The sequence below is a fragment of the Siphateles boraxobius genome, unplaced genomic scaffold (genome assembly GCF_051911475.1).
Source record: "Siphateles boraxobius isolate OS27281-9 unplaced genomic scaffold, OSU_SipBor_1 77, whole genome shotgun sequence".
NCBI lineage: Eukaryota > Metazoa > Chordata > Actinopteri > Cypriniformes > Leuciscidae > Siphateles > Siphateles boraxobius.
Genome location: NW_027509205.1, coordinates 4,226,585 through 4,254,171, shown reverse-complemented (window position 1 = coordinate 4,254,171; position 27,587 = coordinate 4,226,585). Strand labels below are relative to the sequence as shown.

Genomic DNA, 27,587 nt, shown 5'->3' with positions numbered 1-27,587 from the left:
GAGGGCGTCAGCGCTTGAGTTCGTATTTCGCCATTTTACAATCACGACCGCCGGTGGTGGGCAAAAGCTCATTCCCTGACCGGGAATCGAACCCGGGCCGCGGCGGTGAGAGCGCCGAATCCTAACCACTAGACCACCAGGGAAGGTCTGCTGATGACTTGCCCTCAAGCCTGGCTGTGGCCTCTACCAGATTTTGCAGCAAGACCACTAATACTTGTATTTTCCTCCAGGAGAGGAGACGTCACTGACCCTGGCAAACTGACAAACTGTCACAGACTCTGTAGGAATATCCTAACAACACCACAACTTGCCATGAAAACAAAGCAACCGAGATCCCCAACATGTGAGGCCTCCATCTTGAAGGATTTTAACGCAGTTTTTTGCAGACGTCTCTTACCCTGGATCCCGGTTCTTCCGCTGAGAAACTGTCACAGACTCTGTAGGAATATCCTAATAACACCACAACTTGCCATAAAAACAAAAAAATTTAGATCCCCAACATGTGAGACCTCCATCTCTAAGGTTTTTTCTACCAGTTTTTTCCAGACGTCTCTGGCCCTGGATCCCAGTTCCCAGTTTTTCCGCTGAGAAACTGTCACAGGCTCTGGAGGAATATCCTAACAACACCACAACTTGCCATGAAAACAAAAACAATAAGATCCCCAACATGTGAGGCCTGCATCTCAAAGGTTTTTAAAGCAGTTTTTTGCAGACGTCTGTGGGCCTGGATCCCAGTTCTTCCACTGAGAGACTGTCACAGGCTCTGTAGTAATATCCTAACAACACCACAACTTAACATTTATTTTATTTTATTTCCTTTATTTTTCCAGGAAGGTCCCATTGAGATTAAAAGAAATCTCTTCCTCCAGGGAGTCCTGGCCAAGATGGCCACACTACAAATCACACACAAACACACAACACATATAAAACATTCCATAAAGTCAGAGCACAACATTCATCATAAATCAAGTAAAACAACAGCATGATTCAATCATTGTATACTGCAGTAAACTTTTAAATACATTAAAAGGAGTAATTGTTTCAGGAGGGACAGTAGCTTGAAATTCATTCCACAGCCATGGAGCATAGTAGGAGAAAGATGATTTACCATGCTCTGAATGTACCCTAGGTACTACTAATTTAATCCCATTAGATGATCAAGTGCTATAGTTCTTTCTACATAAACATAGAAGACTAGTAATGTAATTTGGAAGTCTACCCATCAATGTCTTTACAATAAATTCTAACATATGGGATTTCCTTCTTTGATATAAAGAGGACCAACCCAAATAGTTGTGCAGCAAACAATGATGAGTACGTGAACAAGAATTTGTTATAAAACGCAGTGCAGCATGATAAACGCCATCCAGCCTTTTCAATAAATATGTAGACGCATGCATGTAAACAACATCACCATAGTCTAAAATAGGTAAAATAGTACTCTGTATTATTCTCTTTCTAGCTATGAAGGAAAAACATTTTTTTTCCCGAAAAAGAAAACCCAGTCTTGGTTTAAGCCTTTTCACCAAGTAATTAATGTGAACATCAAAGGCTAACTTCTCATGGAGCCATATTCCTAAATATTTATAAGTTGGTACTCTTTCTATATGTAAACCCTCAATAGTCAGAATAGGCATAACAGTAGACATAGAACGGCTACGTGAAAAAAGAATATACTTCGTTTTATTTACATTCAAAACTAATTTTAGTTTCAACAAAGTAAGCTGAAAAGTATAAAAAGAATCCTTAAGAATTTCAATAGCCTGAGACACAGAGGATGCAGTGGAGTAAATAATTGTATCGTCAGCATAAAAATGTAGCTTTGCTGATTGTATTCCCTGCCCCAATTCATTAATAAAAATAGAAAAAAGAAGTGGTGCCAATAAAGAACCTTGCGGGACACCCTTCCTGAATATTACCATGGATGAGGTGTAATTATCTACAGCAACACATTGAGTTCTATCCGATAAATAATTTTTAAACCAACTCACAGCCGAATTATCGAGGCCAACACTTTTAAGCCTCCGTAACAGTAAAACATGATCCACTAAGTCAAACGCTTTTGTCAAATCAAAAAACAATGTTGTCTATTATCGAGAGCAGTAATTAAATCATTAGTGACTAATGTAGTAGCTGTTATCGTATTATGGCCTGCTCTAAATCCTGACTGAAATGCGTTGTAAATATTATGACTAAGTTGATATTCTTTCATTTGATCATTTATAATAGATTCAAAAACTTTTGCTAAAACCGGTAATTTAGAAATCGGACGATAATTATTCAAATCGGAAGGATCGCCTCCTTTTAATAAAGGCATAACCATAGCCGATTTCCAAGATGGCGGAATTTCATTAGTGGATAGACTCAAATTAAAAATCGATGCAATAGGTTCGGCAATAATATCTGCTGACAATTTTTAAAAAATTGGTTCAATTTGTTCAGACCCACCTGATTTCTTATGGCTCGTTTCCACTGAGTGGTACGGTACGGTTCAGTACGGTACGGTTCGGGTCGGGTCGCTAAACCATGATGGGGGCTCGCGTTTCCACTGCCAACAGTACCCGACTTGATAGGCGTGGTGTATGCCGGAAAGTAGTGATAACGTCACTTGATAGGCGTGGTGGATGACGGAAAGTCGCTTGATGTCATTCACGCGCGAAGAAGAAAGCTGAAACCGCAAACAACAATGGAGGACATACAGCAGATCTTGTTCTTGCTTCTCGGCATGTGGCTGTTTGTCACAAGGAGGAGACAAGCTTTGTTTGAACAAAGGCTGCAGGCTGCAAGGAAAAACACAGCCGAAAAATACAGGGGAATTCGGGAAATGTTAAGGAGCTGGGACGAGACAGACAACCGCGCAAGTCAAGACAAGGCAAGACAAAAACGACGGCGCAGGAGGGTAAGCTTGAGCTAAGCTAAATGTTTTTATGTCGTATATTACAATGTATTTTGTTTCATGTACTGTAATCCGTTAGCTAAGGAATATTCTTATAAATCAAGTAACCCTCCAGTACGAATAAATAAGTACAATAAGCCCTGCCTGCGAAACCAGGCCTATTGGCCTTTAAACTGTAAACTACATTATATTAACTGTATTATATTAATAAGCACTGTGAAGGTTACATCTTAAAATCATAAAATCATAAATCTTTCTCATGAATCTGTATGAAATCTATATTATTACAAGTGCAATACTAGTTGTGGTTGATGACTGATTATATGTAAATTTTGCGAAAATAGTTATATCTGCAAGCTATTTTTTCTTTGTGCTTCAATGACACCACAGTGCTATTCTCTGGTGCAGTATATTGGATATTGCATAAAATGTATATATTTTATTTTGTCCAAGGTAACACTTTCAATGTTGTAATTTCCCAAATACTTTGCATTGTTTCATCTGGCCTATGATAGTTGCACTAATAATTAAAGGACCTGAACACACCCACCATCACTGCTACATCGTATTAACATTTTGTTTGCTTTATGTGTTTTTCTAGATAATCAATCTGATGCAAAATCGGCGCTGCAGACCAACCATTTGGACTTTCAGCCGCTCAAATGACTGGTGGGATGTGATCGTTCCAGGATTCACACACACACAGTGGGTGCACAACTTCAGGATGTCTGAAGAAACATTTCTGTCCCTTTGTGCCATGGTGCATCCAGCAATGGATAAGCAGGACACGAACTTCAGAGTGTGTGTTCCCCTTAAGAAAAGAGTTGCCATAGCACTATGGAAGCTGGCAACCAACAGCGACTACAGAAGTATTGGCCATCTTTTTGGAGTCAGCAAAACAACAGTGTGTCGGTGCGTCCAGGAGTTCTGCATGGCCACTTGCACATTGTTAGTTCCAGAACAGATATGTTTTCCTGACCGGCAGAAGCTTAAAGAGATGGCAGCCTACTTTGAGAACCGATTTGGGCTTCCGCAGTGTGTGGGTGCCATTGATGGGTCACACATACCCATAATAGCCCCAAAGGAGTACCACTGCGATTACTTCAACAGAAAAGGCTGGCATTCCATCATCCTGCAAGGAGTAGTTGACGGAAAAGGACTATTTTGGAATGTATATGCAGGAATGGCTGGAAGTATGCATGATGCTCGGGTTCTGAGACTGTCCACATTGTGGGAGTTAGTCGAGCGTGGAAGCCTTTGCCCAGCTTGCACCAGGAACATCAGTGGGGTGAATGCTGGCTATTATGTGCTAGGAGACTCTGCCTACCCTTTGCAGAATTGGCTCCTAAAACCATTCCCTGACAATGGCCGGCTGACAGCAGAACAACTGACCTACAACAAGAAAGTGTGCAGGGCTCGGGTGGTGGTAGAAAATGCTTTTGGGAGACTCAAAGGGAGGTGGCGGTGCCTTTTGAAGAGGAATGACAGCGACATTGAACTGGTAAAATCCATGGTGTTGACTTGTTGTGCTCTGCACAATCTTTGTGAAAGACATGGAGAGGATTATCAGCACGAATGGGATACAGCTGTTGCTGCAGAGCCTGTGGTGCCACTGGCACAGGGTGTAGAGGAGGAGGGCAGGGATGTACGCGAGGGTCTGATGCGGTTTTTGAACAGTTAAATCTGTTGTACAGTTATCAAAGGCGCACCTGTGTAAATGCTAGGTTGTTTTGTTTACATGTTTTGATTGATTTTATGGACCCAAATAAATCGATTTTACATTTACCCTGCCTCTTCATATTTTGTAAAAGAGAGAACTTATTACTCTCTGCAATACCCATGTAGAAGAATTAATTCATATTTTGTTTGCAATGGGTTAATTTTAAAATCATATTTGAGTACAGAGTGAAATTTTTGAAGATTAGCTATTGTAAAGTAACACATTACCAACTATTTTGTATTTAAGGCAAGCATATTCTCCAAAATCAACATTATCATTAACAAAAGGTGTCGTTGACACCAGATGACAGGAACGTTAATAAAATGACATACATTTATAGCAGTGTTTTGCTCCTGAAAGACCCCCAAGACACATAAGGTTATGAAAAAGTACTTTAATTTGAAAAATCAAACAAATGCTTCAGTACAATGTGCTGTGCAACAATAATACAACAAAACATGTGTAAACAAGTGCAAACAAAAAGTAAACGAGTGCAAACAAAAAGTAAACGAGTGCAAACAAAAAGTAAACGAGTGTAAAGTGCTGTGTGAAAAGCACTAGTGGCTGGATCATGGCACAGGGTCGCGGCGACTACTCAACGCCTGCACCAGCTGACTGAGTGTGCCGAGGAAGGCCTGATTGAAGCTTGCAGACTGCTCCATGTGTTGCCGAGTTATTTCAGCCTTATGCCGCCTTGCCTCGCGGGCGTCCTCCAGCATCAATTCAAAGCGCCGGTCACGACGGTCCTTCATCCTCTCCAGCCACTCCTGCTGCCTCTCATCAGCTGCCTGCATCTCAACCAGGGCCGCAACAACATCCTGTTGCCCCCTTTTCCTCTTGCCTGGAATGCAAAAAAGACAGGAATGTTGGTTGTTTAGCGAGTCATTTTTATCCTTGTAATTTGAGCCAACCAATATAAGGGGGACACATCTAAAGTACTACAATACAATGTCCAGATTATACTGTATATGATCTCTACAATACTGTAATAATCAGTGTGTAACTTTTCACTCTGGTGTTCATGTCTTACCGATGGTTATACGCCGAGGTTCACTCGAAGTTGATGGAGCAGATTCTGGTGGTGGTGTCGGTGTTGATGTCCTGGCAGGCGAACTTGAGCTTTCAAGAGTGGACATCTCGTCAAGTCCCTCTATTTCCTCCTGACAGCTAGGATCCTCAACTGAAAAGTTACACAAGGCACGCTAATTACACAAACTGCAACAATACTGTTTGAGATAAATACAGAACATACAACGTAGTAGGACTGAAGTCAATTTACAGCAGTAGACAGTAACAAAGCATTTTTACTTCGTCAATATACATAAGTATTTTTTTCAAGTATCTATAATTTTATCAGAGTAACTTTTACTGCACTACATTCCAAAGCATAATATTTTTACTTTTTACCCCAGGACATTGCTGTACTGTTAAGTACAGCAATGTTGCGGGGTAAAAAGTACAATAATTTAAAACTTTAAGCCCATTGAATGTAGACATTTTTCCCCCATCTCACTCTGATATTTCACAATTTTCTTACCTAAGCTCTATCATTAGACCCATCTTTCTTTAATATATATTTTATCTATATAATTGATCTGTGTTGTATTATTTTCATGTTATCACTGTTAAGCTGCTTTGATACAATCTGTATTGTAAAAAGCGCTATATAAATAAAGGTGACTTGACTATTTAGTTGAATATCTTTAGTAGTATAGTAAATAGTAGTTAAATAGTTTTATGATTAGGGTAAGTTATCTGTACAAGTTAACGTTTACTGGACACGTACGTAAAGTTACTCCGTTCACCACTGGCTAATAAACTAGCGTTTTGCTAGCTTGCAAATTATTTGTTGGTGCCACACTGGCTGACTGACAAACAAACAACAGGTTTGCTCAAATGTTGTGCATTGCAAGTAAGCTTTCCCGCTATCGTTGTATATTTTTTCACAAGTAAAAGTTATAAGAACTTACCGGCAGGCTCCACCATCGACTCCAGCAACGCGTTGGCCGTATCGATGCCTCCTTCTCTCCCCAAACTCGCCGGTCTGTGTCCATATATTGCGTCCATCATATCTAACCACTTCCAATTTTTTCTGTGAACACCACTCCGGCTGTTGTGGTCTTTCACCTTACGGTAGTCACTCCGCAGTTTCTTGCTTTTAATTCGGCACTGCTCGGACGTCCGCTGGAAACCCTCGGCAGCCATCCTCTCAGAAACATGCTGAAAAACCTTTTCGTTTCTCACCATGCCATCGAGTTCCCTTTGCACCCTTTCTTCACCGATGATACCCAGGAAGGTCTGCACCTCCTGGGTCGACCACGGTAATGTTAAGCTGCGCGGCGACATTATTTTGCAACGGTGTTTTAAAAATGGCGCCTCTTGTGTTGTCGACGTTCCCCTTGTAGCACGCGCAAGTGACGATTCTCTGTCAACCAATCACCGTTCTGCAGTGAGTCTAGCTCCACCTTTTAGTACCGTACCACTGTGCTAGGTACCCCAATGAAAGGGTACCCAAAAAGTGGTACGGTACGGTTCGGCTTTTTGGTACCATTCACAACTTTTGACAGTGGAAACGCAAATAATTGCGTACCGTACCGAACTGTACCGTACCGTACCGCTCAGTGGAAACGAGCCATTACAGTCTAAATTTCGGAGTAGTTTATGAACTTGGGACGGCAATACAGGGGCAAAAGAAAATAAATCTGATTCACTATTAGTCAACTCATCAGTTCACTGTTCATCAAGGACCAACGAATTGTCTGTTATCAAACAAGCTGAAATAAAATGACTATTAAACGTATTAACAATATCAGCCTTGTCTGTAATCAATCTTTGATTCAATTTTAAAACTTTTGGAAGATTAGTGGATGTATTTGATCCTATAAAAGATTTCGTTAATTTCCAAAATTTAGAAGGACAATTCATGTTATCATTAATCAGGTTTAAATAATACTGACTCTTCGAACTTTATATTAATTTTGTACACTTATTTCGTAATAATCTATATTGAGACCAGTCCTCCTCACCATTTGTTTTCTTTGCTTTAGACCAAGCCACGTTTCTTTGCTTAATAAGATTAGAGACGGATTCATTGAACCAAGGATTATTTCTACCTCTCACCCGAAATCTATGTAAAGGAGCATGTTTATCACAAATTTCTAGAAAGATAGATTTGAAATAATCCCAAGCATCAACCACATCAGGTATAATTGAAACCAACTGTAAATCACTATTATATACATCATGCAAAAAAGCCTGTACATTAAAAATTTTAAATTGACGTTTAAGATTTGAATTGAGAATTGAGATCCCCAACATGTGAGGCCTCCATCTTGAAGGTTTTTGTAGCAGGCCCCTCATCTGACCCCTTCCTGATGTTGGCTCCAGGTCTGTTAATAGCATGAGAAAAAGTAGATGTCATCACAGGCCTCTGCCCAGTCGAACACCAACACGTGGCGTGTAAGCTCACGGACACCTGAACAGTGGACCAGTGGCGCAATGGATAACGCGTCTGACTACGGATCAGAAGATTCTAGGTTCGACTCCTGGCTGGCTCGCTCTGCCTCTTATACTATGCTGTCAGCCCTTAGCCGTTTTATTATCCCATAGTTTTTGTTATTATTATTATTGGATTGGTTGAGAAATATTAAAAATTGACAGTCCAACAATAGGCTGCTTTGTCAGTAGGATAACTGTTACCATACAATACTATGCGTCTTTTAAAATGCATTGCATGAGTACTGTCACAAGGACCTTGCTTTACGACCAGTTTGTAGTGTTGTAGCGACTGACCGAATCCTGTTTTCCTTTCACTACTGAACAAATATGAACACATATATGTTTAATTCACAAAACCTTGAATCATGTGAAATGGTGCCCCAATGTCTGCCAGCCGGTCATTGATTAACTCCATTTATGACGCATTGCTCAATCAAGAAACAGGTCCCCGTTGTTCTCGAAACCCTCACGTGGTGCACACCACGGATGGACAATATGCCCTAAGGATACACACACACACACCACACATACCCGCACACAAACGTCCTTTGTGTGCAGCTTAGGATAGGAATGTCCTTAATGTATATAACACAGAATTGTATCTAACCTTGTATGCATGCATATCTAATTAGTTTGTCTTATTCTATAGATGTAATTGGAGACTGGTTTGTAACTTCAAATCTTAAGTGTATTTCTAAAGAAAGATTACCTAACAGTATCATCTTCTGTAACTCGCCCTCTTGCTAGGTCATAAAACTTTATGACCCCCAAAAGGAATTCCAAGGGAATCACAGCTCCCACTTGAATTCTGATAAAGAAAGAGGAATAGACTCTGCAATTATATATTTTCTATAAGTATAACCACTTAAGAAATGTATAAACATGAATTTGATCTTTCCTAGGTCATGGTAGCCGGTATTATGGCTTTATAGTCGTGTGAGTGAACATTAAATGTGTGTAATTCTGCATATGAATGTAACTTTATGTTTCTTATACTCTTTCCGGCCATTCTTGGTACCTGTTTGACCGTCTTGTTTTGACTAAACCAGTCATACATAGGATATTACAGTAAAATGTATTGTTCTGTGTGTACAATCTTTCTGGCTAGAAATGACAAAATTTTATAGCATCATCAATTATCCTGACAAGACAAAGAAGAACTTTTCCCGCTCGAGATGCTCTAAGATGATTGGTTCACATACGCGAAGCAGGCGTGAACCCCTCCTCTCTATAAGAAACTGACACAGGAGTTTCAAAAGAAGAGAGCACTTTTCCCTGTGAGAGGTGTCCGGTCCCATGGCTCCTTAGGGAGCATTACACCGCGTTTCTTTTCTTTTCCTTTCTTTACTAAGTTTTATTTTCATTCTTCGCCTCTCCCTCCCGAGGGAGATGAACTCTGAACTATTTCCTTGGTAACTTCACGTTCGGTGAACCTTTAAAACTTCCCGCGAGTCTGCTCGCCCCGGAAGACACGAGAGAACAAGCCTATAGCGCCGAAGGGCAAACACGCACACGACTCTGCGTTCTTCAGGTCACACAAAGAGAACCATATACGCAAGTATAGGTTATTGATTTGATTTGATTTGATTGATGTGATTTCTTGTTGGCTCTCTAAGGGTTATTGTCTGTGATTTTTGCCATGCTGCGATCACCCCGGTGATCTCTCTCATCCTGACCGTTAGTTTCACTTTCTCATCCTCTATCTCTCTCTCTCTCTCTCTCTCTCTCTCTCTCTCTCTATATATATATATATATATATATATATAAACAAATATATATATATATATATATATATATATATATATATATATATATATATATATATATATTTCACTCTCTCTCTCTCTCTCACTCAATCTCTCTCTCTCTCACTCCCGTTGTTATTCGTTTGTCTCGTTAGTTTTACTGTTTATTGTACATACATGTATCCCGGGTTTAAATGTAGAATTCTGTATCCGTAGTTTCATTTTATTAAAACCATTATATTCTTGGTTGCTAATTGTCTAAAGTTCTCATTTTTACAAAGTCAATGAAGTGTTCGACCATTTTGCTACAAAGCTTTACAATTCGTTACTATTTCAGTAACCTAAATTTTATAATAACAAGAAGGTGATTTTTCATGGCCAGAAAATAGCTTTTTTTGGAATTATAAGAAAGAGATACTTTTTGTTGAAAATTGATAAGTTAATCTTACGGCCGTTTGCTGGACAAACAGATTGTTCGATAACTAAATTAATTCCATTTAAGGTTATCTCATATAATCGATCTGTAATAAGACTATTGATATATTAATGACGAACCATAACCCATTATGGTGATCATTCATATATACAATCGATCTATTTTCAGCTTCGATAATTTAACTGTAATATGCAATATATTAATCATTCATGATTAATTATTAAATTCCCTATATATAATTTGAGATAATTTAATGTAAGACTCATTGTCGCTACAGTGTCTATTATACCATCGCAAGAATGGGAGGAAACTGAACCCCTCGTGAGGCAAATGATAGCTCCCTCTGTTGAGCCTGATGAAATTGAATTCAGTAAACAATCCCTTCGGATCATTCCCATGTTCTTAAAGGGGACGGTCACACACTAAAAGTAAAAGGGTCTGCTCCAGGCAGAAGGAAGATCCCATATGGTCTAGCAATCAGGATTCCTGGTTTTCACCCAGGCGGCCCGGGTGCGACTCCCGGTATGGGAAAATCGGGTTGTCTTTGCATCACTTAATCGAACCACCAGCATGTATGTCTGTAGCAGTTTTAGCCAGTGGCGGAGATTCAGCAGCCTGATATGTTGAGGTTCTGTCCCCAATCAGTGTGCCTTCGATAGCTCAGCTGGAAGAGCGGAGGACTGTAGGTGGCAAGTTGGCAATCCTTAGGTCGCTGGTTCAACTCCGGCTCGAAGGAGTTCTTTTTCACACATAAACTTTTCCTTGGCCCTGCTTCTCGACGAGGGCGTCAGCGCTTGAGTTCGTAGTTCGCCATTTTACAATCACAGGCGCCGGTGGTGGGCAAAAACTCATTCCCTGACCGGGAATCGAACCCCGGCCGCGGCAGTTAGAGCGCCGAATCCTAACCACTAGACCACCAGGGAAGGTCTGCTGACAACTTGCCCTCAAGCCTTCCTGTAGCCTTTACCAGATTTTGCAGCAAGACCACTAATACTTGTATTTTCCTCCAGGAGAGGAGACGTCACTGACCCTGGCAAACTGACAAACTGTCACAGACTCTGTAGGAATATCCTAACAACACCACAACTTGCCATGAAAACAAAGCAACCGAGATCCCCAACATGTGAGGCCTCCATCTCGAAGGTTTTTGTAGCAGGCCCCTCATCTGACCCCTTCCTGATGTTGGCTCCAGGCCTGTTAATAGCATGGAAAAAGTAGGTGTCATCACAGGCCTCTGCCCAGTCGAACACAAACAGGTGCTGTGTAAGCTCAAGGACACCTGATCAGTGGGCCAGTGGTGCAATGGATAATGAAGCGCAATGGACATACAATACTATGCGTCTTTTAAAATGCATTGCATTAGTACTTTGACTTTGCATCACTTAATCGAAACAACCAGCATGTATGTCTGTAGCAGTTTTAGCCAGTGGCGGAGATTCAGCAACCTGATATGTTAAGGGTTCTGTCCCCAATCAGTGTGCCTTCGATAGCTCAGCTGGAAGAGCGGAGGACTGTAGGTGGCAAGTTGGCAATCCTTGGGTCGCTGGTTCAACTCCGGCTCGAAAGAGTACTTTTTCGAACATAAACATTTCCTTGGCCCTGCTTCTCGACGAGGAAGTCAGCACTTGAGTTCGTAGTTCGCCATTTTACAATCACGACCGCCGGTGGTGGGCAAAAGCTTAGGTCGCTGGTTCAACTCCGGCTCGAAGGAGTTCTTTTTCACACATAAACATTTCCTTGCCCCTGCTTCTCGACGAGGGCGTCAGCGCTTGAGTTCGTAGTTTGCCATTTTACAATCACGACCGCCGGTGGTGGGCAAAAGCTCATTCCCTGACCAGGAATCGAACCCAGGCCACGGCGGTGAGAGCGCCGAATCCTAACCACTAGACCACCAGGGAAGGTCTGCTGATGACGTGCCCTCAAGCCTCGCTGTGGCCTCTACCAGATTTTGCAGCAAGACCACTAATACTTGTATTTTCCTACAGGAGAGGAGACGTCACTGACCCTGGCAAACTGACAAACTGTCACAGACTCTGTAGGAATATCCTAACAACACCACAACCTTGCCATAAAAAAAAAAATTTGAGATCCCCAACATGTGAGGCCTCCATCTCTAAGGTTTTTTTTAGCAGTTTTTTGCAGACGTCTCTGTTATTATTATTATTGGATTGGTTGAGAAATATTAAAAATTGACAGTCCAACAATAGGCTGCTTTGTCAGTAGGATAACGGTTACCATACAATACTATGCGTCTTTTAAAAGGCATTGCATGAGTACTGTCACAAGGACCTTGCTTTACAACCAGTTTGTAGTGTCTATTATGCCATCGCAAGAATGGGAGGAAACTGAACCCCCTTGGCGAGGCAATTGAGAGCTCCCTCTGTTGAGCCTGATGAAATTGAATTCAGTACACAATCCCTTCGGATCATTCCCATGTTCTTAAAGGGGACGGTCACACACTAAAAGTAAAAGGGTCTGCTCCAGGCAGAAGAAAGATCCCATATGGGCTAGCGGTCAGGATTCCTGGTTTTCACCCAGGCGGCCCGGGTTCGACTACCGGTATGGGAAGATCGGATTGTCTTTGCATCACTTAATTGAAACAACCAGAATGTATGTCTGTAGCAGATTTAGCCAGTGGCGGAGATTCAGCAACCTGATATGTTGAGGTTCTGTCCCAGATCAGTGTGCCTTCGATGGCGGTACCTGACAGCCGTGCGTCTGAAAATCTATCCAATACAATGACGAGCTCCATCTTTAAAAAACCAATTACGTTACGAGCTCCATTTTTGGCCGTCCAATGAAATGTCAAGGTCCATTTTTCATAGACCAATCACCGCACATAGTCCATTTTTGTCCATCTTTGAGTTTGAGCAGATTCCATCCAATCTCTGCTCATAATCTCTTTTTTGGCCGTCCAATGAAATGGCAATGTCCATTTTTCATACACCAATCACCGCACGTTGAGCATAAACGTCACCGCTGTTATTTATATTCCGCTCAGGTAACGTTATGTTATTTATAGTTATTAAATTTATTGTTAATGAACGTTTTCTGTATTTTAGGAATAACAAGATTGCTCCGTAAAACTACCTTAGCTGCTACCTATAGATCAGGTAACGTTAACTGTCATTGTGTAAGTAATAGGGTATAACGTTAATTGCCGCAGCTCAATTTGTAATGTAAAAAGTTTTATCCGATTTGGACTGACTTTGTGTAACTTCAGTCAGCAAGCAAACCTTTATTTATTTATTTTTTGTATAGGTAACGTTACGTTAGCTATAGCTAACGTTATCATCGAGCTTGGCAATTGTAACGTCACATTTTTGTCAGTAAACGTTAACTTATTTTTTTCCTGATAGGATTAGTAAAATAGCATATCTGATAGTGTTTGTTACTTCATAGGACATGGATAAATCAATGTACAATAAATCTCATTGTACTAGTCTACTGTAACACTGGCATAAAATGTAACACATAATAAATTGTTTGTTTAACTTTTATACACCTGTGGTAAAAAATGACCAGTCATAAGTGAATGGATGAGAATACAATAAGTATATAAAATTCAATTCAGCCACATGTTCATTTTATCACATGGACACAGTTGAAATAACACAATGTTTAATCTGAGTATTTGTTATAGTCAAAATAGTCCATACATTATGCGTTTTACTACAAAACAATGTACAAAACAATGTGTATGAGCCCAGGTCAATGAGGCATACAGGCCATAAATAGCAAACAGAAGTTCAAAACTTGTAATGTTTACAAAAACTCTATCACAAGATCTATCACAACATTAGGTGATGATATATACAGTATGCATTATTTGGATTTATAAACTGTTTTAATGTGGCGGTCATTTTGGACCAGGAACACAAAACTAGCTAACATGAAATTAACACAACAGTAGGGTTAATGCGGTGTTGCCGGGCTACAATGGCAGTTAGTTTAACATGTTCTGTATTGTTTCAGGCAACGACATGGCTTCAACTAAGTCACACAAAGGCATGAGCGATGCTGACTGGCTTGCGCGTCTGGAGAGTTTTGCCCGAACAGGAATTTGGCCATCTAGGGAGGGGAATAGACCTTCTCCCCGACAAAAAAGATGGCATGAGTTGTATCAGAAGGTAAATTATGCAGCTAGATTCATGGGTGAACTAATAAACTTGTATGATAATACATTGTGCTATTTGTATTTATGTGTATGGATAAGTAATTATTTACAATGTAAATACAATGTAATATTGATAAAATTAAGATGCCTGTTTTGAGATAACATGGACTACAGTGTCATAGCTACACTTTATGTTCATAGATAGAAAAATGCCCTCTGCAAATGAGGGGCCAGACCACCCTTCTGAAGGAAGCTCAGAACTGTTTTTGTGGATTTCACAAGGTAACTTCAATTAGCCTAGTTCAAGTTGCATAACTAGAGAGATGTGTTTGCAATATCAATGTGTCTTTATATCTAAAATTAGGCATTATGAGGAGTGTATAATATCATGTGTCTGATACATATTAATGCATGTATCACAGGTTAATCCACCAGCACAGTGGATGCATCAAAGCGCACCCCTGCCCAAAGCACACCCTCCATCAGTGATGTGTCACATCCTGCAAAGAAAGCCAAACTGACATTGACAATGGTAAGCAGACCTTACTGCAGGTATCACTGCAGACATTGAAACATCTCAACATTTTCCTATAGTGTTGCAGGTTTTTTATCACTGACTATGACAAAACTTTTCAGTTTGAAAAGTCAAGGTTTGGAGGCTCACATGTGGCAGCAGCAAAACCCAATTTGAGCATCCAGAGGAAAACCTCTCAGGTTAATATAAAAGACATCATAACTATATAATGACATCATCACTTTATCACTACATAATTTTATTTAATAAAAAACGCAATCCCCTTAATATATTAATCATAACGTTTGACTCCACAGACATTAGAGCACTCCATTTCAGCCGCAGCTTCATGCCCACCCTCTGATCCTCGTCCTCCTTCATCCCCCAAACCTCATCGGCCTGTCATCAAGTCCTCCTCTTCCTTCTTCCTTCCTCCAGCTCAGAGATCACAACGCACCAAAGAAACAGCAACACCATCGATTAATTCTGAGTTTGCTGTTGTGAGGAGCCCAGTAAGATGTCATTCAAAATATAAACATGCCTTTGTCATTTAATGCTCTCTTAGATTTTATTTAAACCATTGTTTTTGATAATATCAGCAGGTCTCATCTCAGCCAGAAGACACTGCGGATCTCCCACTACTGTGGCCACAGACAATGCCACAGCAGGACCAGAAGTGGGTGTCGGAAGCACTTTTTAGGGTTGGTGCAAAGGGTAAGCTGGAGCTGCGTGAAAACCTGCAGTTGTGGTATCACCCCCCACCAACAGCCCTGTTGTACCACCAAGCTCCAGCACCTGATAGATTTTTTTCACAGCGGCTCTTGCTCTGGATGCTATATAGGCTATGGAAGGTGCGGCTCCAGTGTTCTAACCCTGTCTGTGCCAGACATCAGCTGTGTGGTGGTGGTCTGCACAGGAGAGTACGACAGGTGTTAGATATTGACAGATACTACAACCTGGTTACAGAGACCCTGATCTGTACCAGGTGTAGAACCAGCTTCCTGTCCTGGAGTCATGCTGTGCTGCATCAGTTGGACCTGGCCCATCGATCTGAATTTAGGATCATCCTCACACGCAAGTAAATATGTTGCAGTCATGTTCACTCATATGCTACCTTTTTGATAAATAATTCGTACAATAATTAGATACATGATAATAAGATACTTGAATAAATACTTTTTTCCAAGGTATGCCTGTGACATTCGAGTTCTTCGCTTGTTGCGTGAGAGGGGCATGGGGAATGGCCCAGTGAGGATCATCGGACAGCTGAGGGAGAACCACAGTGAGGAGTGGTTAAAACGTGTGGCTCGGTACACATCAGAGTGTGTGGCCTTTTTGGATAAGCCTGGCCTGCATCCAATGCACTTCCAGGAACCACCACCACTTGCTCCAGTACCCAGCTACAAATGGCTCCTCACTGTATACAGTCAGGACATCCTCAACAGGCTCGATCACATCAAGGCCAGCATCACATCCACGTATGGATCAATTTTAAAAATGGATTCAACTAAGAAGGTTAGAGGAGCTGCTTTAATGACTGTACTCCTTTCTATAATGAATTGTTAGACCAAAATAGCTTTATTTTTCAATGTTACTGATTTGGATGTATGTTTTATTTTTTGCTATGTTTATTGTTTCTTTTAGATCACCAAAAAGTTGAGTGGGCCTGCGAAAGGCACAGCACAGTGGCTTACCTCAGTAGGCAATGAGGTAGGTCAGGTGCTGATGAGTGTCCTGACTGCGAATGAAGGGGCTGGGTTAGACCTCATGGCTGCAGGGCTCATGGAGAGGTACCAGCGAGCTGGTGTTGATCCTCCCACTATCCTGTATGTGGACTGTGACTGTTGCAAGGAAGTGGGAGAGACTAAACTGAAGAGGCGGTTCAGCGGCTGGCCCGATGTCATCGTCCGCCTAGACATTTGGCATTTTATGCGACGTCTGGCAGTAGGGTGCACCACTGATGCCCACCAGTTGTACCCTACTTTTATGTCTAGGTTGTCATCCTGTATTTTTGAGTGGGACGCAGGGGATCTCACTCTGCTGAGAAGGGCCAAGAGGGAGCAACTCACCCAACAGGGCTGGCCTGCAATGACGCCGGCAGAGCTTGACCGTCATATAAGCAAAGATGAGCTGGCCCAACACTGCAGGAGGAGAACACGAGGAGAGGAAACCACTATCCGCCTCCTTGATATGCTCATCAGAGAGCTCATGGGTGGCAAGGGGAATGACGCCCTTGGTGTTCCTCTCCTTGACAGTGTGAGGATGCAGCACATCTGGCATGTCCAGAGACGGCACGTCACCTGTATCCAGGACCCTCCAGATGTGCCACTATACACGGAAACTGGAACCATAAACAAGGGCGGGATGGTTCTAAAAACGTACCGGTGTGCCAGAGGCTCCACATCCCTGGAATCATTTCACTGCCACCTAAACAGATTTATTCCAGGTTTGTCATGACAGAATATACCACATCTTGCCACTAATTCCTGTTAATTTAGATATTTGCAGTGAACAGATAATATTTTCTCTTTTGCAGTTTCTCAAAACAATGTTTGGGTTTCTATTTCTTTTTCTAGGGAACAGCGCAAACAGCCTGAACTTCCAGATTTACCTCCTGGAAGGTTTGTTACGCTGGAATCAGGACCGGGCAGCAGCTGCTGTTGCAGGTGGAAGTTCAACCCTGCGTACTTACACAGGGGAGCTGGTTTACTCTGTCAATGAGAACTACAATAAGTTGTATGGAAGGAAATTGGTCCCTAGCTTCACTCCACCTGCAGTATACACAGGTAAATATATTTTTGATAAATGCAGTTCACAATGTTTTTTTGGTAAAATTACAAGTGCTTCTGGACAAAAATAATATAATTTTTGACAGATCACAGAAAAAATAATACTACCTGTATTTTTTTTACACTGGATTCTTTGTCCTAGGTGTCAGGGCAGAAAATTAAATTCTTACTAGAATATAGAGTAACTCTGTCTTTTTATGATGCCCCCTGAATTACATATTTTTTGTTCATGCACAAGCTGACAACAAAAAGATTTACTGCATTTTAATAAACCTTAGATTATTTTCCTTTAATAATGTTTCCTGTTCCAAATATTTCCTCAGGGGAGCTCATTGGAGTGCAATATTTGTTGAGACAGAATAGTCAGCCCCTGGAGGACATGTGCCCTACCTCCGATAGGACCTCTCAGTTGCTGGAGGAGATAGATGTGGAGGAGCAAGGGGAAGAGGATGAGGGTTTCATTGATTTGTTGGGAGAGGAAGCCACAGTGACAAATCTTCTGGCATTAGATGACTCATTCCTTATAGGTCCACCAGTCCCACCCGCTGCACCGCAGCCCTGTGTTCAGGCTCCACCAGTGCCCAGTGTCCAGAATCCTTCCGCTGCACCACTGCCCACTGTGACTCCTTCCGCTGCACCACTGCCCACTGTGACTCCTTCCACTGCACCACTGCCCACTGTGACTCCTTCCGCTGCACCACTGCCCACTGTGACTCCTTCCGCTGCATCACTGCCCACTGTGACACTGCCCTGTTTCCAGGCTCCACCAGTGCCCAGTGTCCAGACTCCATCAGCTGCACCACTGCCCTGCTTTCAGGCTCCATCAGCTGCACCACTGCCCTGTTTCCAGACTCCATCTGCTGCACCACTGCCCTGGTTTCAGGCTCCACCAGTGCCCATTGTCCAGACTCCATCAGCTGCACCAGTGCCCTCAGCAATGGTAAAATTCCCTTTTCTAGACCAATTGTTTCTCAATTCACCCTTAAGCAACACATCCACAAACTCACTTAACAGCATGTAATTATCTAACCAACAGTTATATTTTTTCAGGCTGTTGACGACCACTGTATTCCTGGAATGGACCGGGTGGATGAGTTGGCAGAGTGTCTGGTGGAGCTGCGCACACAGGCAAGCCTCACACTTAGCAACCAACAAGTTGCGACAACTGTGGGTTTGTGGCAGAACATGGACCAATTTGACAAAGACAGGGTGATGTATGCAGCTCGTCATCAAGGCAGGCTACTTACAGGACGTTTTAGGTCCCCTAAAAAGAAAGCTGTCTTCACAACTGGTGTCGACAGCACAAAGAGATGTGTTTTGGGTTCTAGCGGCTCTCCAGCACAGTGGCCTAATTGTTGTCGCCTTGTTGAAATGATTTTCATAAGGTTGTGTAGCATCCACCGAAGCCCCAAAAAACAGAGGAAACAATCTCTGTCTAGATGGGATCTCATTCTTCGCGATTACAGAAGAATTCGGCAGCTAATCCTGAGCAATGGAGCGGTGATGAGCGAAACAACCCTTCAGCTAGTTGAGGTAAACCAGAGGACCCTTACAACGTGGCACAATGAACGTTTAAAGGGTCAGGAGGTCTCAGTGCTGTTGCAAGGGCTGGAGCTTCCTGAGGCACGTCCAGTGGTATTAGATGCTCTGCCTCCAGCACGAGTACAGCCTTTTGTGCCTCCACAATATAGCCACCAGTTGCATAACTACCAGATGCCACCAGACACAGCTGGACAGGCAAAGACAAAGTTTAGAAAGATCCAGCCCTCAGCTGCCTGTACATCTGCCACAGCATCTTCATTTGAGCCATCAGCCTTACACCCTCAGCGTTCAGCCACATTCAGCCAGCTAAGGACAATTTATCCCAGGCCGACAGCACCGCACCCATTGGTTTCTGACACACCCACTGCCCCTGTTGGGTCTCAGATGGTACTATTGCCCTGTCCAGCCCCATTTTCCACCATTAACCCTGGAGCAATTTCCTCTGATCCACCTGCAATTGACACAGCCACCCCAACCAAACGGTCGTACAATCGTACTGTTAAGGCAAATATGTGCAGAAAGTGTGGCCAATTTCGTACACAAGAAACTGGCCATAGCCAGTACAAAGGCAAAATATTTTGCCCAAATAAAGAAACAATCACTAAGGAGCAGTGGTTACAGAATATGAGAAAATAACCCTTGTGTGCTATAACACATATTCACTATAACACATATGGAAATATATAATAAATATTAAACAACATTAAACTATTATATTTATTTAAGTTTTTAATTTAAGTTATTTTTACTTATTTTTTTTACCTATTTTAACTTATTTTTATGTTTGTATTCTTATGTTGTTCCATATGGTGAATTCAGTACTTTTCCACATTTTTCTAATATGTATATAGTTAATAAATCTATTTCTCTATGAAGACTGGTGTGTTGTATTTATTTGTTTTATTACAAACAGCTATATGTGTCAAGTAGCTGTTCCTTTTCACTCTGAATGAAATAGTATATTAATATAGTGTGAATGCAGCAATAAGGGGGATATTTTTCCCCTACTGCCATAGAAAACGATTAACTTAATAAATGCGTTTGGACAAAAATGACTATCTTAGTATTACGGATTAAATTTTATAATGAATTCAAATGGTTTACTCCAAAAGAAAAATTAAACTTAGAAATAAAACAATCGATAAAAATCAAATACACACACTACTTTCTAAATCAAACTTAGAAACGAAACAATCGATAAAATATTTTTTTTTTATGTGACGTGTGGATTCGAACCTATGACTTCCTGATTTTCTCACTTTTTTTTCTTTCCTTTTCTCCCCCTTCTTCCCCTTCTTATACAGACTATTGTTCCCCAGCTTTGGCGGAGCTGGAAGAGCGGAGGACTGTAGGTGGCAAGTTGGCAATCCTTAGGTCGCTGGTTCAACTCCATCTTGAAGGAGTTCTTTTCACACATAACCCTTCCTTGGCCCTGCTTCTCGACGAGGGCGTCAGCGCTTGAGTTCATAGTTCGCCATTTTACAATCACGACCGCCGGTGGTGGGCAAAAGCTCATTCCCTGACCGGGAATCCAACCCGGGCCGTGACGGTGAAAGCGCCGAATCCTAACCACTAGACCACCAGGGAAGGTCTGCTGACGACTTGCCCTCAAGCCTGGCTGTGGCCTCTACCAGATTTTGCAGCAAGACCACTAATACTTGTATTTTCCTCCAGGAGAGAAGACGTCACTGACCCTGAAAAAACTGACAAACTGTCACAGACTCTGTAGGAATATCCTAACAACACCACAACTTGACATGAAAACAAAGCAACCGAGATCCCCAACATGTGAGGCCTCCATCTCGAAGGTTTTTATAGCAGTTTTTTGCAGACGTCTCTTACCCTGGATCCCGGTTCTTCCGCTGAGAAACTGTCACAGACTCTGTAGGAATATCCTAACAACACCACAAACTTGCCATAAAAACAAAAATTTTGAGATCCCCAACATGTGAGGCCTCCATCTCTAAGGTTTTTTTTAGCAGTTTTTTGCAGACGTCTCTGGCCCTTTATCCCAGTTCCCAGTTCTTCCGCTGAGAAACTGTCACAGGCTCTGTAGGAATATCCTAACAACACCACAACTTGCCATGAAAACAAAAACAATAAGATCCCCAACATGTGAGGCCTCCTTAGGTCGCTGGTTCAACTCCGGCTCGAAGGAGTTCTTTTTCGAACATAAACATTTTTTTGGCCCTGCTTCTCGACGAGGGCGTCAGCACTTGAGTTCGTAGTTCGCCATTTTACAATCACGACCGCCGGTGGTGGTCAACAGGTTAGGTCGCTGGTTCAACTCCGGCTCGAAGGAGTTCTTTTTCACACATAACCATTTCCTTGGCCCTGCTTCTCGACGAGGGCGTCAGCGGAAGGTCTGCTGACTATTTGCCCCCAAGCCTGGTTGTGGCCTCTACCAGATTTTACAACAAGACCACTAATACTTGTATTTTCCTCCAGGAGAGGAGACGTCACTGACCCTGGCAAACTGACAAACTGTCACAGACTCTGTAGGAATATCCTAACAACTCCAACAACTTGCCATGAAAACAAAAACAATAAGATCCCCAACATGTGAGGCCTGCATCTCAAAGGTTTTTAAAGCAGTTTTTTGCAGACGTCTGTGGCCCTGGATCCCAGTTCTTCCACTGAGAAACTGTCACAGGCTCTGTAGTAATATCCTAACAACACCACAACTTAACATTTTTTTTTTTTTTATTTCCTTTATTTTTCCAGGAAGGTCCCATTGAGATTAAAAGAAATCTCTTCCTCCAGGGAGTCCTGGCCAAGATGGCCACACTACAAATCACACACAAACACACAACACATATAAAACATTCCATAAAGTCAGAGCACAACATTCATCATAAATCAAGTAAAACAACAGCATGATTCAATCATTGTATACTGCAGTAAACTTTTAAATACATTCAAAGGAGGAATTGTTTCAGGAGGGACAGTAGCTTGAAATTCATTCCACAGCCATGGAGCATAGTAGGAGAAAGATGATTTACCATGCTCTGAATGTACCCTAGGTACTACTAATTTAATCCCATTAGATGATCTAGTGCTATAGTTCTTTCTACATAAACATAGAAGACTAGTAATGTAATGTGGAAGTCTACCCATCAATGTCTTTACAATAAATTCTAACATATGGGATTTCCTTCTTTGATATAAAGAGGACCAACCCAAATAGTTGTGCAGCAAACAATGATGAGTACGTGAACAAGAATTTGTTATAAAACGCAGTGCAGCATGATGAACGCCATCCAGCCTTTTCAATAAATATGTAGACGCATGCATGTAAACAACATCACCATAGTCTAAAATAGGTAAAATAGTACTCTGTATTATTCTCTTTCTAGCTATAAAGGAAAAAAAAAAAAATTCCCGAAAAAGAAAACCCAGTCTTGGTTTAAGCCTTTTCACCAAGTAATTAATGTGAACATCAAAGGCTAACTTCTCATCGAGCCATATTCCTAAATATTTATAAGTTGGTACTCTTTCTATATGTAAACCCTCAATAGTCAGAATAGGCATAACAGTAGACATAGAACGGCTACGTGTAAAAAGAATATACTTCGTTTTATTTACATTTAAAACTAATTTTAGTTTCAACAAAGTAAGCTGAAAAGTATAAAAAGAATCCTTAAGAATTTCAATAGCCTGAGACACAGAGGATGCAGTGGAGTAAATAATTGTATCGTCAGCATAAAAATGTAGCTTTGCCGATTGTATTCCCTGCCCCAATTCATTAATAAAAATAGAAAAAAGAAGTGGTGCCAATAAAGAACCTTGCGGGACACCCTTCCTGACTATTACCATGGATGAGGTGTAATTATCTACAGCAACACATTGAGTTCTATCCGATAAATAATTTTTAAACCAACTCACAGCCGAATTATCGAGGCCAACACTTTTAAGCCTCCGTAACAGTAAAACATGATCCACTAAGTCAAACGCTTTTGTCAAATCAAAAAATAAGGCCACACAATGTTGTCTATTATCGAGAGCAGTAATTAAATCATTAGTGACTAATGTATTAGCTGTTATTGTACTATGGCCCGCTCTAAATCCTGACTGAAATGCGTTCAAAATATTATGACTAAGTAGATATTCTTTCATTTGATCATTTATAATAGATTCAAAAACTTTTGCTAAAACCGGTAATTTAGAAATCGGACGATAATTATTCAAATCGGAAGGATCGCCTCCTTTTAATAAAGGCATAACCATAGCCGATTTCCAAGATGGCGGAATTACATTAGTGGATAGACTCAAATTAAAAATCGATGCAATAGGTTCGCAATAATATCTGCTGACAATTTTTTAAAAAATGGGTAAATTTGGTCAGACCCACCTGATTTCTTACAGTCTAAATTTCGGAGTAGTTTATGAACTTGGGACGGCAATACAGGGGCAAAAGAAAATAAATCTGATTCACTATTAGTCAACTCATCAGTTCTCTGTTCATCAAGGACCAACGAATTGTCTGTTATCAAACCAGCTGAAATAAAATGACTATTAAACGTATTAACAATATCAGCCTTGTCTGTAATCAATCTTTGATTCAATTTTAAAACTTTTGGAAGATTAGTGGATGTATTTGATCCTATAAAAGATTTCGTTAATTTCCAAAATTTAGAAGGACAATTCATGTTATCATTAATCAGGTTTAAATAATACTGACTCTTCGAACTTTATATTAATTTTGTACACTTATTTCGTAATAATCTATATTGAGACCAGTCCTCCTCACCATTTGTTTTCTTTGCTTTAGACCAAGCCACGTTTCTTTGCTTAATAAGATTAGAGACGGATTCATTGAACCAAGGATTATTTCTACCTCTCACCCGAAATCTATGTAAAGGAGCATGTTTATCACAAATTTCTAGAAAGATAGATTTGAAATAATCCCAAGCATCAACCACATCAGGTATAATTGAAACCAACTGTAAATCACTATTATATACATCATGCAAAAAAGCCTGTACATTAAAAATTTTAAATTGACGTTTAAGATTTGAATTGAGAATTGAGATCCCCAACATGTGAGGCCTCCATCTTGAAGGTTTTTGTAGCAGGCCCATCATCTGACCCCTTCCTGATGTTGGCTCCAGGTCTGTTAATAGCATGAGAAAAAGTAGAGGTCACCACAGGCCTCTGCCCAGTCGAACACCAACACCTGGCGTGTAAGCTCACGGACACCTGATCAGTGGGCCAGTGGCGCAATGGATAACGCGTCTGACTACGGATCAGAAGATTCTAGGTTCGACTCCTGGCTGGCTCGCTCTGCCTCTTATACTATGCTGTCAACCCTTAGCCGTTTTATTATCCCATAGTTTTTGTTATTATTATTATTGGATTGGTTGAGAAATATTAAAAATTGACAGTCCAACAATAGGCTGCTTTGTCAGTAGGATAACGGTTACCATACAATACTATGCATCTTTTAAAATGCATTGCATGAGTACTGTCACAAGGTCCTTGCTTTACGACCAGTTTGTAGTGTCTATTATACCATCGCAAGAATGGGAGGAAACTGAACCCCTCGTGAGGCAAATGAGAGCTCCCTCTGTTGAGCCTGATGAAATTGAATTCAGTAAACAATCCCTTCGGATCATTCCCATGTTCTTAAAGGGGACGGTCACACACTGAAAGTAAAATGGTCTGCTCCAGGCAGAAGGAAGATCCCATATGGTCTAGCGGTCAGGATTCCTGGTTTTCACCCAGGCGGCACGGGTTCGACTCCCAGTATGGGAATATCGGGTTGTCTTTGCATCACTTAATCGAAACAACCAGCATTTATGTCTGTAGCAGTTTTAGCCAGTGGCGGAGATTCAGCAACCTGATATGTTGAGGTTCTGTCCCCAATCAGTGTGCCTTCGATAGCTCAGCTGGAAGAGCGCTTGAGTTCGTAGTTCGCCATTTTACAATCACGACCGCCGGTGGTGGGCAAAAGCTCATTCCCTGACCGGGAATCGAACCCAGGCCGCGGCGGTGAGAGCGCCGAATCCTGACCACTAGACCACCAGGGAAGGTCTGCTGAAGACTTGCCCTCAAGCCTCAACCAGCATTTATGTCCGTAGCAGTTTTAGCCAGTGGCGGAGATTCAGCAACCTGATATGTTGAGGTTCTGTCCCCAATCAGTGTGCCTTCGATAGCTCAGCTGGAAGAGCGGAGGACTGTAGGTGGCAAGTTGGCAATCCTTAGGTCGCTGGTTCAACTCTGGCTCGAAGGAGTTCTTTTTCACACATAAACATTTCCTTGGCCCTGCTTCTCGACGAGGGCGTCAGCGCTTGAGTTCGTAGTTCGCCATTTTACAATCACGACCGCCGGTGGTGGGCAAAAGCTTAGGTCGCTGGTTCAACTCCGGCTCGAAGGAGTTCTTTTTCACACATAAACATTTCCTTGGCCCTGCTTCTCTACGAGGGCGTCAGCGCTTGAGTTCGTAGTTCGCCATTTTACAATCACGACCGCCGGTGGTGGGCAAAAGCTCATTCCCTGACCGGGAATCGAACCCAGGCCGCGGCGGTGAGAGCGCCGAATCCTAACCACTAGACCACCAGGGAAGGTCTGCTGAAGACTTGCCCTCAAGCCTCAACCAGCATTTATGTCCGTAGCAGTTTTAGCCAGTGGCGGAGATTCAGCAACCTGATATGTTGAGGTTCTGTCCCCAATCAGTGTGCCTTCGATAGCTCAGCTGGAAGAGCGGAGGACTGTAGGTGGCAAGTTGGCAATCCTTAGGTCGCTGGTTCAACTCTGGCTCGAAGGAGTTCTTTTTCACACATAAACATTTCCTTGGCCCTGCTTCTCGACGAGGGCGTCAGCGCTTGAGTTCGTAGTTCGCCATTTTACAATCACGACCGCCGGTGGTGGGCAAAAGCTTAGGTCGCTGGTTCAACTCCGGCTCGAAGGAGTTCTTTTTCACACATAAACATTTCCTTGGCCCTGCTTCTCTACGAGGGCGTCAGCGCTTGAGTTCGTAGTTCGCCATTTTACAATCACGACCGCCGGTGGTGGGCAAAAGCTCATTCCCTGACCGGGAATCGAACCCAGGCCGCGGCGGTGAGAGCGCCGAATCCTAACCACTAGACCACCAGGGAAGGTCTGCTGAAGACTTGCCCTCAAGCCTCAACCAGCATTTATGTCCGTAGCAGTTTTAGCCAGTGGCGGAGATTCAGCAACCTGATATGTTGAGGTTCTGTCCCCAATCAGTGTGCCTTCGATAGCTCAGCTGGAAGAGCGGAGGACTGTAGGTGGCAAGTTGGCAATCCTTAGGTCGCTGGTTCAACTCTGGCTCGAAGGAGTTCTTTTTCACACATAAACATTTCCTTGGCCCTGCTTCTCGACGAGGGCGTCAGCGCTTGAGTTCGTAGTTCGCCATTTTACAATCACGACCGCCGGTGGTGGGCAAAAGCTTAGGTCGCTGGTTCAACTCCGGCTCGAAGGAGTTCTTTTTCACACATAAACATTTCCTTGGCCCTGCTTCTCGACGAGGGCGTCAGCGCTTGAGTTCGTAGTTCGCCATTTTACAATCTCGACCGCCGGTGGTGGGCAAAAGCTCATTCCCCGACCGGGAATCGAACCCAGGCCGCGGCGGTGAGAGCGCCGAATCCTAACCACTAGACCACCAGGGAAGGTCTGCTGATGACTTGCCCTCAAGCCTGGCTGTGGCCTCTACCAGATTTTGCAGCAAGACCACTAATACTTGTATTTTCCTCCAGGAGAGGAGACGTCACTGACCCTGGCAAACTGACAAACTGTCACAGACTCTGTAGGAATATCCTAACAACACCACAACTTGCCATGAAAACAAAGCAACCGAGATCCCCAACATTTGAGGCCTCCATCTCGAAGGATTTTAACGCAGTTTTTGCAGACGTCTCTTACCCTGGATCCCGGTTCTTCCGCTGAGAAACTGTCACAGACTCTGTAGGAATATCCTAATAACACCACAACTTGCCATAAAAACAAATAATTTGAGATCCCCAACATGTGAGACCTCCATCTCTAAGGTTTTTTCTAGCAGTTTTTTGGAGACATCTATGGCCCTGGATCCCAGTTCCCAGTTTTTCCGCTGAGAAACTGTCACAGGCTCTGGAGGAATATCCTAACAACACCACAACTTGCCATGAAAACAAAAACAATAAGATCCCCAACATGTGAGGCCTGCATCTCAAAGGTTTTTAAAGCAGTTTTTTGCAGACGTCTGTGGCCCTGGATCCCAGTTCTTCCACTGAGAAACTGTCACAGGCTCTGTAGTAATATCCTAACAACACCACAACTTAACATTTTTTTTTTATTTCCTTTATTTTTCCAGGAAGGTCCCATTGAGA

General features: G+C 42.2%; 1 protein-coding gene, 1 long non-coding RNA gene and 13 other non-coding genes across 15 annotated transcripts in view; 8 read left to right on the top strand and 7 right to left on the bottom strand.

Moving 5' to 3' along the window:
• LOC143726135 (uncharacterized) overlaps positions 1 to 27,587 on the bottom strand; it is a 390,493-nt gene that overhangs the window by 320,110 nt on the left and 42,796 nt on the right. The window lies entirely within an intron of this gene.
• On the bottom strand, positions 72 to 143 carry trnae-cuc (transfer RNA glutamic acid (anticodon CUC)). Its single transcript has one exon. It is a non-coding gene; the product is annotated as a tRNA-Glu (tRNA).
• On the top strand, positions 2,549 to 4,679 carry LOC143725638 (uncharacterized). The gene is made up of 2 exons (XM_077218170.1): positions 2,549 to 2,899; positions 3,498 to 4,679. Exons 1-2 carry the CDS (start codon positions 2,687 to 2,689, stop codon positions 4,575 to 4,577), a joined length of 1,293 nt encoding a protein of 430 aa, XP_077074285.1. The 5' UTR covers positions 2,549 to 2,686; the 3' UTR covers positions 4,578 to 4,679.
• Positions 8,101 to 8,173, top strand: trnar-acg (transfer RNA arginine (anticodon ACG)). The gene has a single exon. It is a non-coding gene; the product is annotated as a tRNA-Arg (tRNA).
• On the top strand, positions 10,945 to 11,031 carry trnay-gua (transfer RNA tyrosine (anticodon GUA)). Its single transcript is given in 2 exon segments — positions 10,945 to 10,981; positions 10,996 to 11,031. It is a non-coding gene; the product is annotated as a tRNA-Tyr (tRNA).
• trnay-gua (transfer RNA tyrosine (anticodon GUA)) lies at positions 11,776 to 11,862 on the top strand. The gene is given in 2 exon segments: positions 11,776 to 11,812; positions 11,827 to 11,862. It is a non-coding gene; the product is annotated as a tRNA-Tyr (tRNA).
• Positions 12,122 to 12,193, bottom strand: trnae-cuc (transfer RNA glutamic acid (anticodon CUC)). Its single transcript has one exon. It is a non-coding gene; the product is annotated as a tRNA-Glu (tRNA).
• trnar-acg (transfer RNA arginine (anticodon ACG)) lies at positions 24,466 to 24,538 on the top strand. Its single transcript has one exon. It is a non-coding gene; the product is annotated as a tRNA-Arg (tRNA).
• Positions 25,215 to 25,286, bottom strand: trnae-cuc (transfer RNA glutamic acid (anticodon CUC)). The gene has a single exon. It is a non-coding gene; the product is annotated as a tRNA-Glu (tRNA).
• On the top strand, positions 25,403 to 25,489 carry trnay-gua (transfer RNA tyrosine (anticodon GUA)). Its single transcript is given in 2 exon segments — positions 25,403 to 25,439; positions 25,454 to 25,489. It is a non-coding gene; the product is annotated as a tRNA-Tyr (tRNA).
• On the bottom strand, positions 25,749 to 25,820 carry trnae-cuc (transfer RNA glutamic acid (anticodon CUC)). Its single transcript has one exon. It is a non-coding gene; the product is annotated as a tRNA-Glu (tRNA).
• Positions 25,937 to 26,023, top strand: trnay-gua (transfer RNA tyrosine (anticodon GUA)). The gene is given in 2 exon segments: positions 25,937 to 25,973; positions 25,988 to 26,023. It is a non-coding gene; the product is annotated as a tRNA-Tyr (tRNA).
• trnae-cuc (transfer RNA glutamic acid (anticodon CUC)) lies at positions 26,283 to 26,354 on the bottom strand. Its single transcript has one exon. It is a non-coding gene; the product is annotated as a tRNA-Glu (tRNA).
• Positions 26,471 to 26,557, top strand: trnay-gua (transfer RNA tyrosine (anticodon GUA)). Its single transcript is given in 2 exon segments — positions 26,471 to 26,507; positions 26,522 to 26,557. It is a non-coding gene; the product is annotated as a tRNA-Tyr (tRNA).
• Positions 26,817 to 26,888, bottom strand: trnae-cuc (transfer RNA glutamic acid (anticodon CUC)). Its single transcript has one exon. It is a non-coding gene; the product is annotated as a tRNA-Glu (tRNA).

Coding starts and splice junctions, on each gene's coding strand:
- LOC143725638 (XM_077218170.1), top strand. CDS start 2,687: ATGGAGGACATACAGCAGATCTTGTTCTTGCTTCTCGGCATGTGGCTG. Junction 2,900..3,497: donor AAAAACGACGGCGCAGGAGG/GTAAGCTTGAGC, acceptor GTGTTTTTCTAG/ATAATCAATCTGATGCAAAA.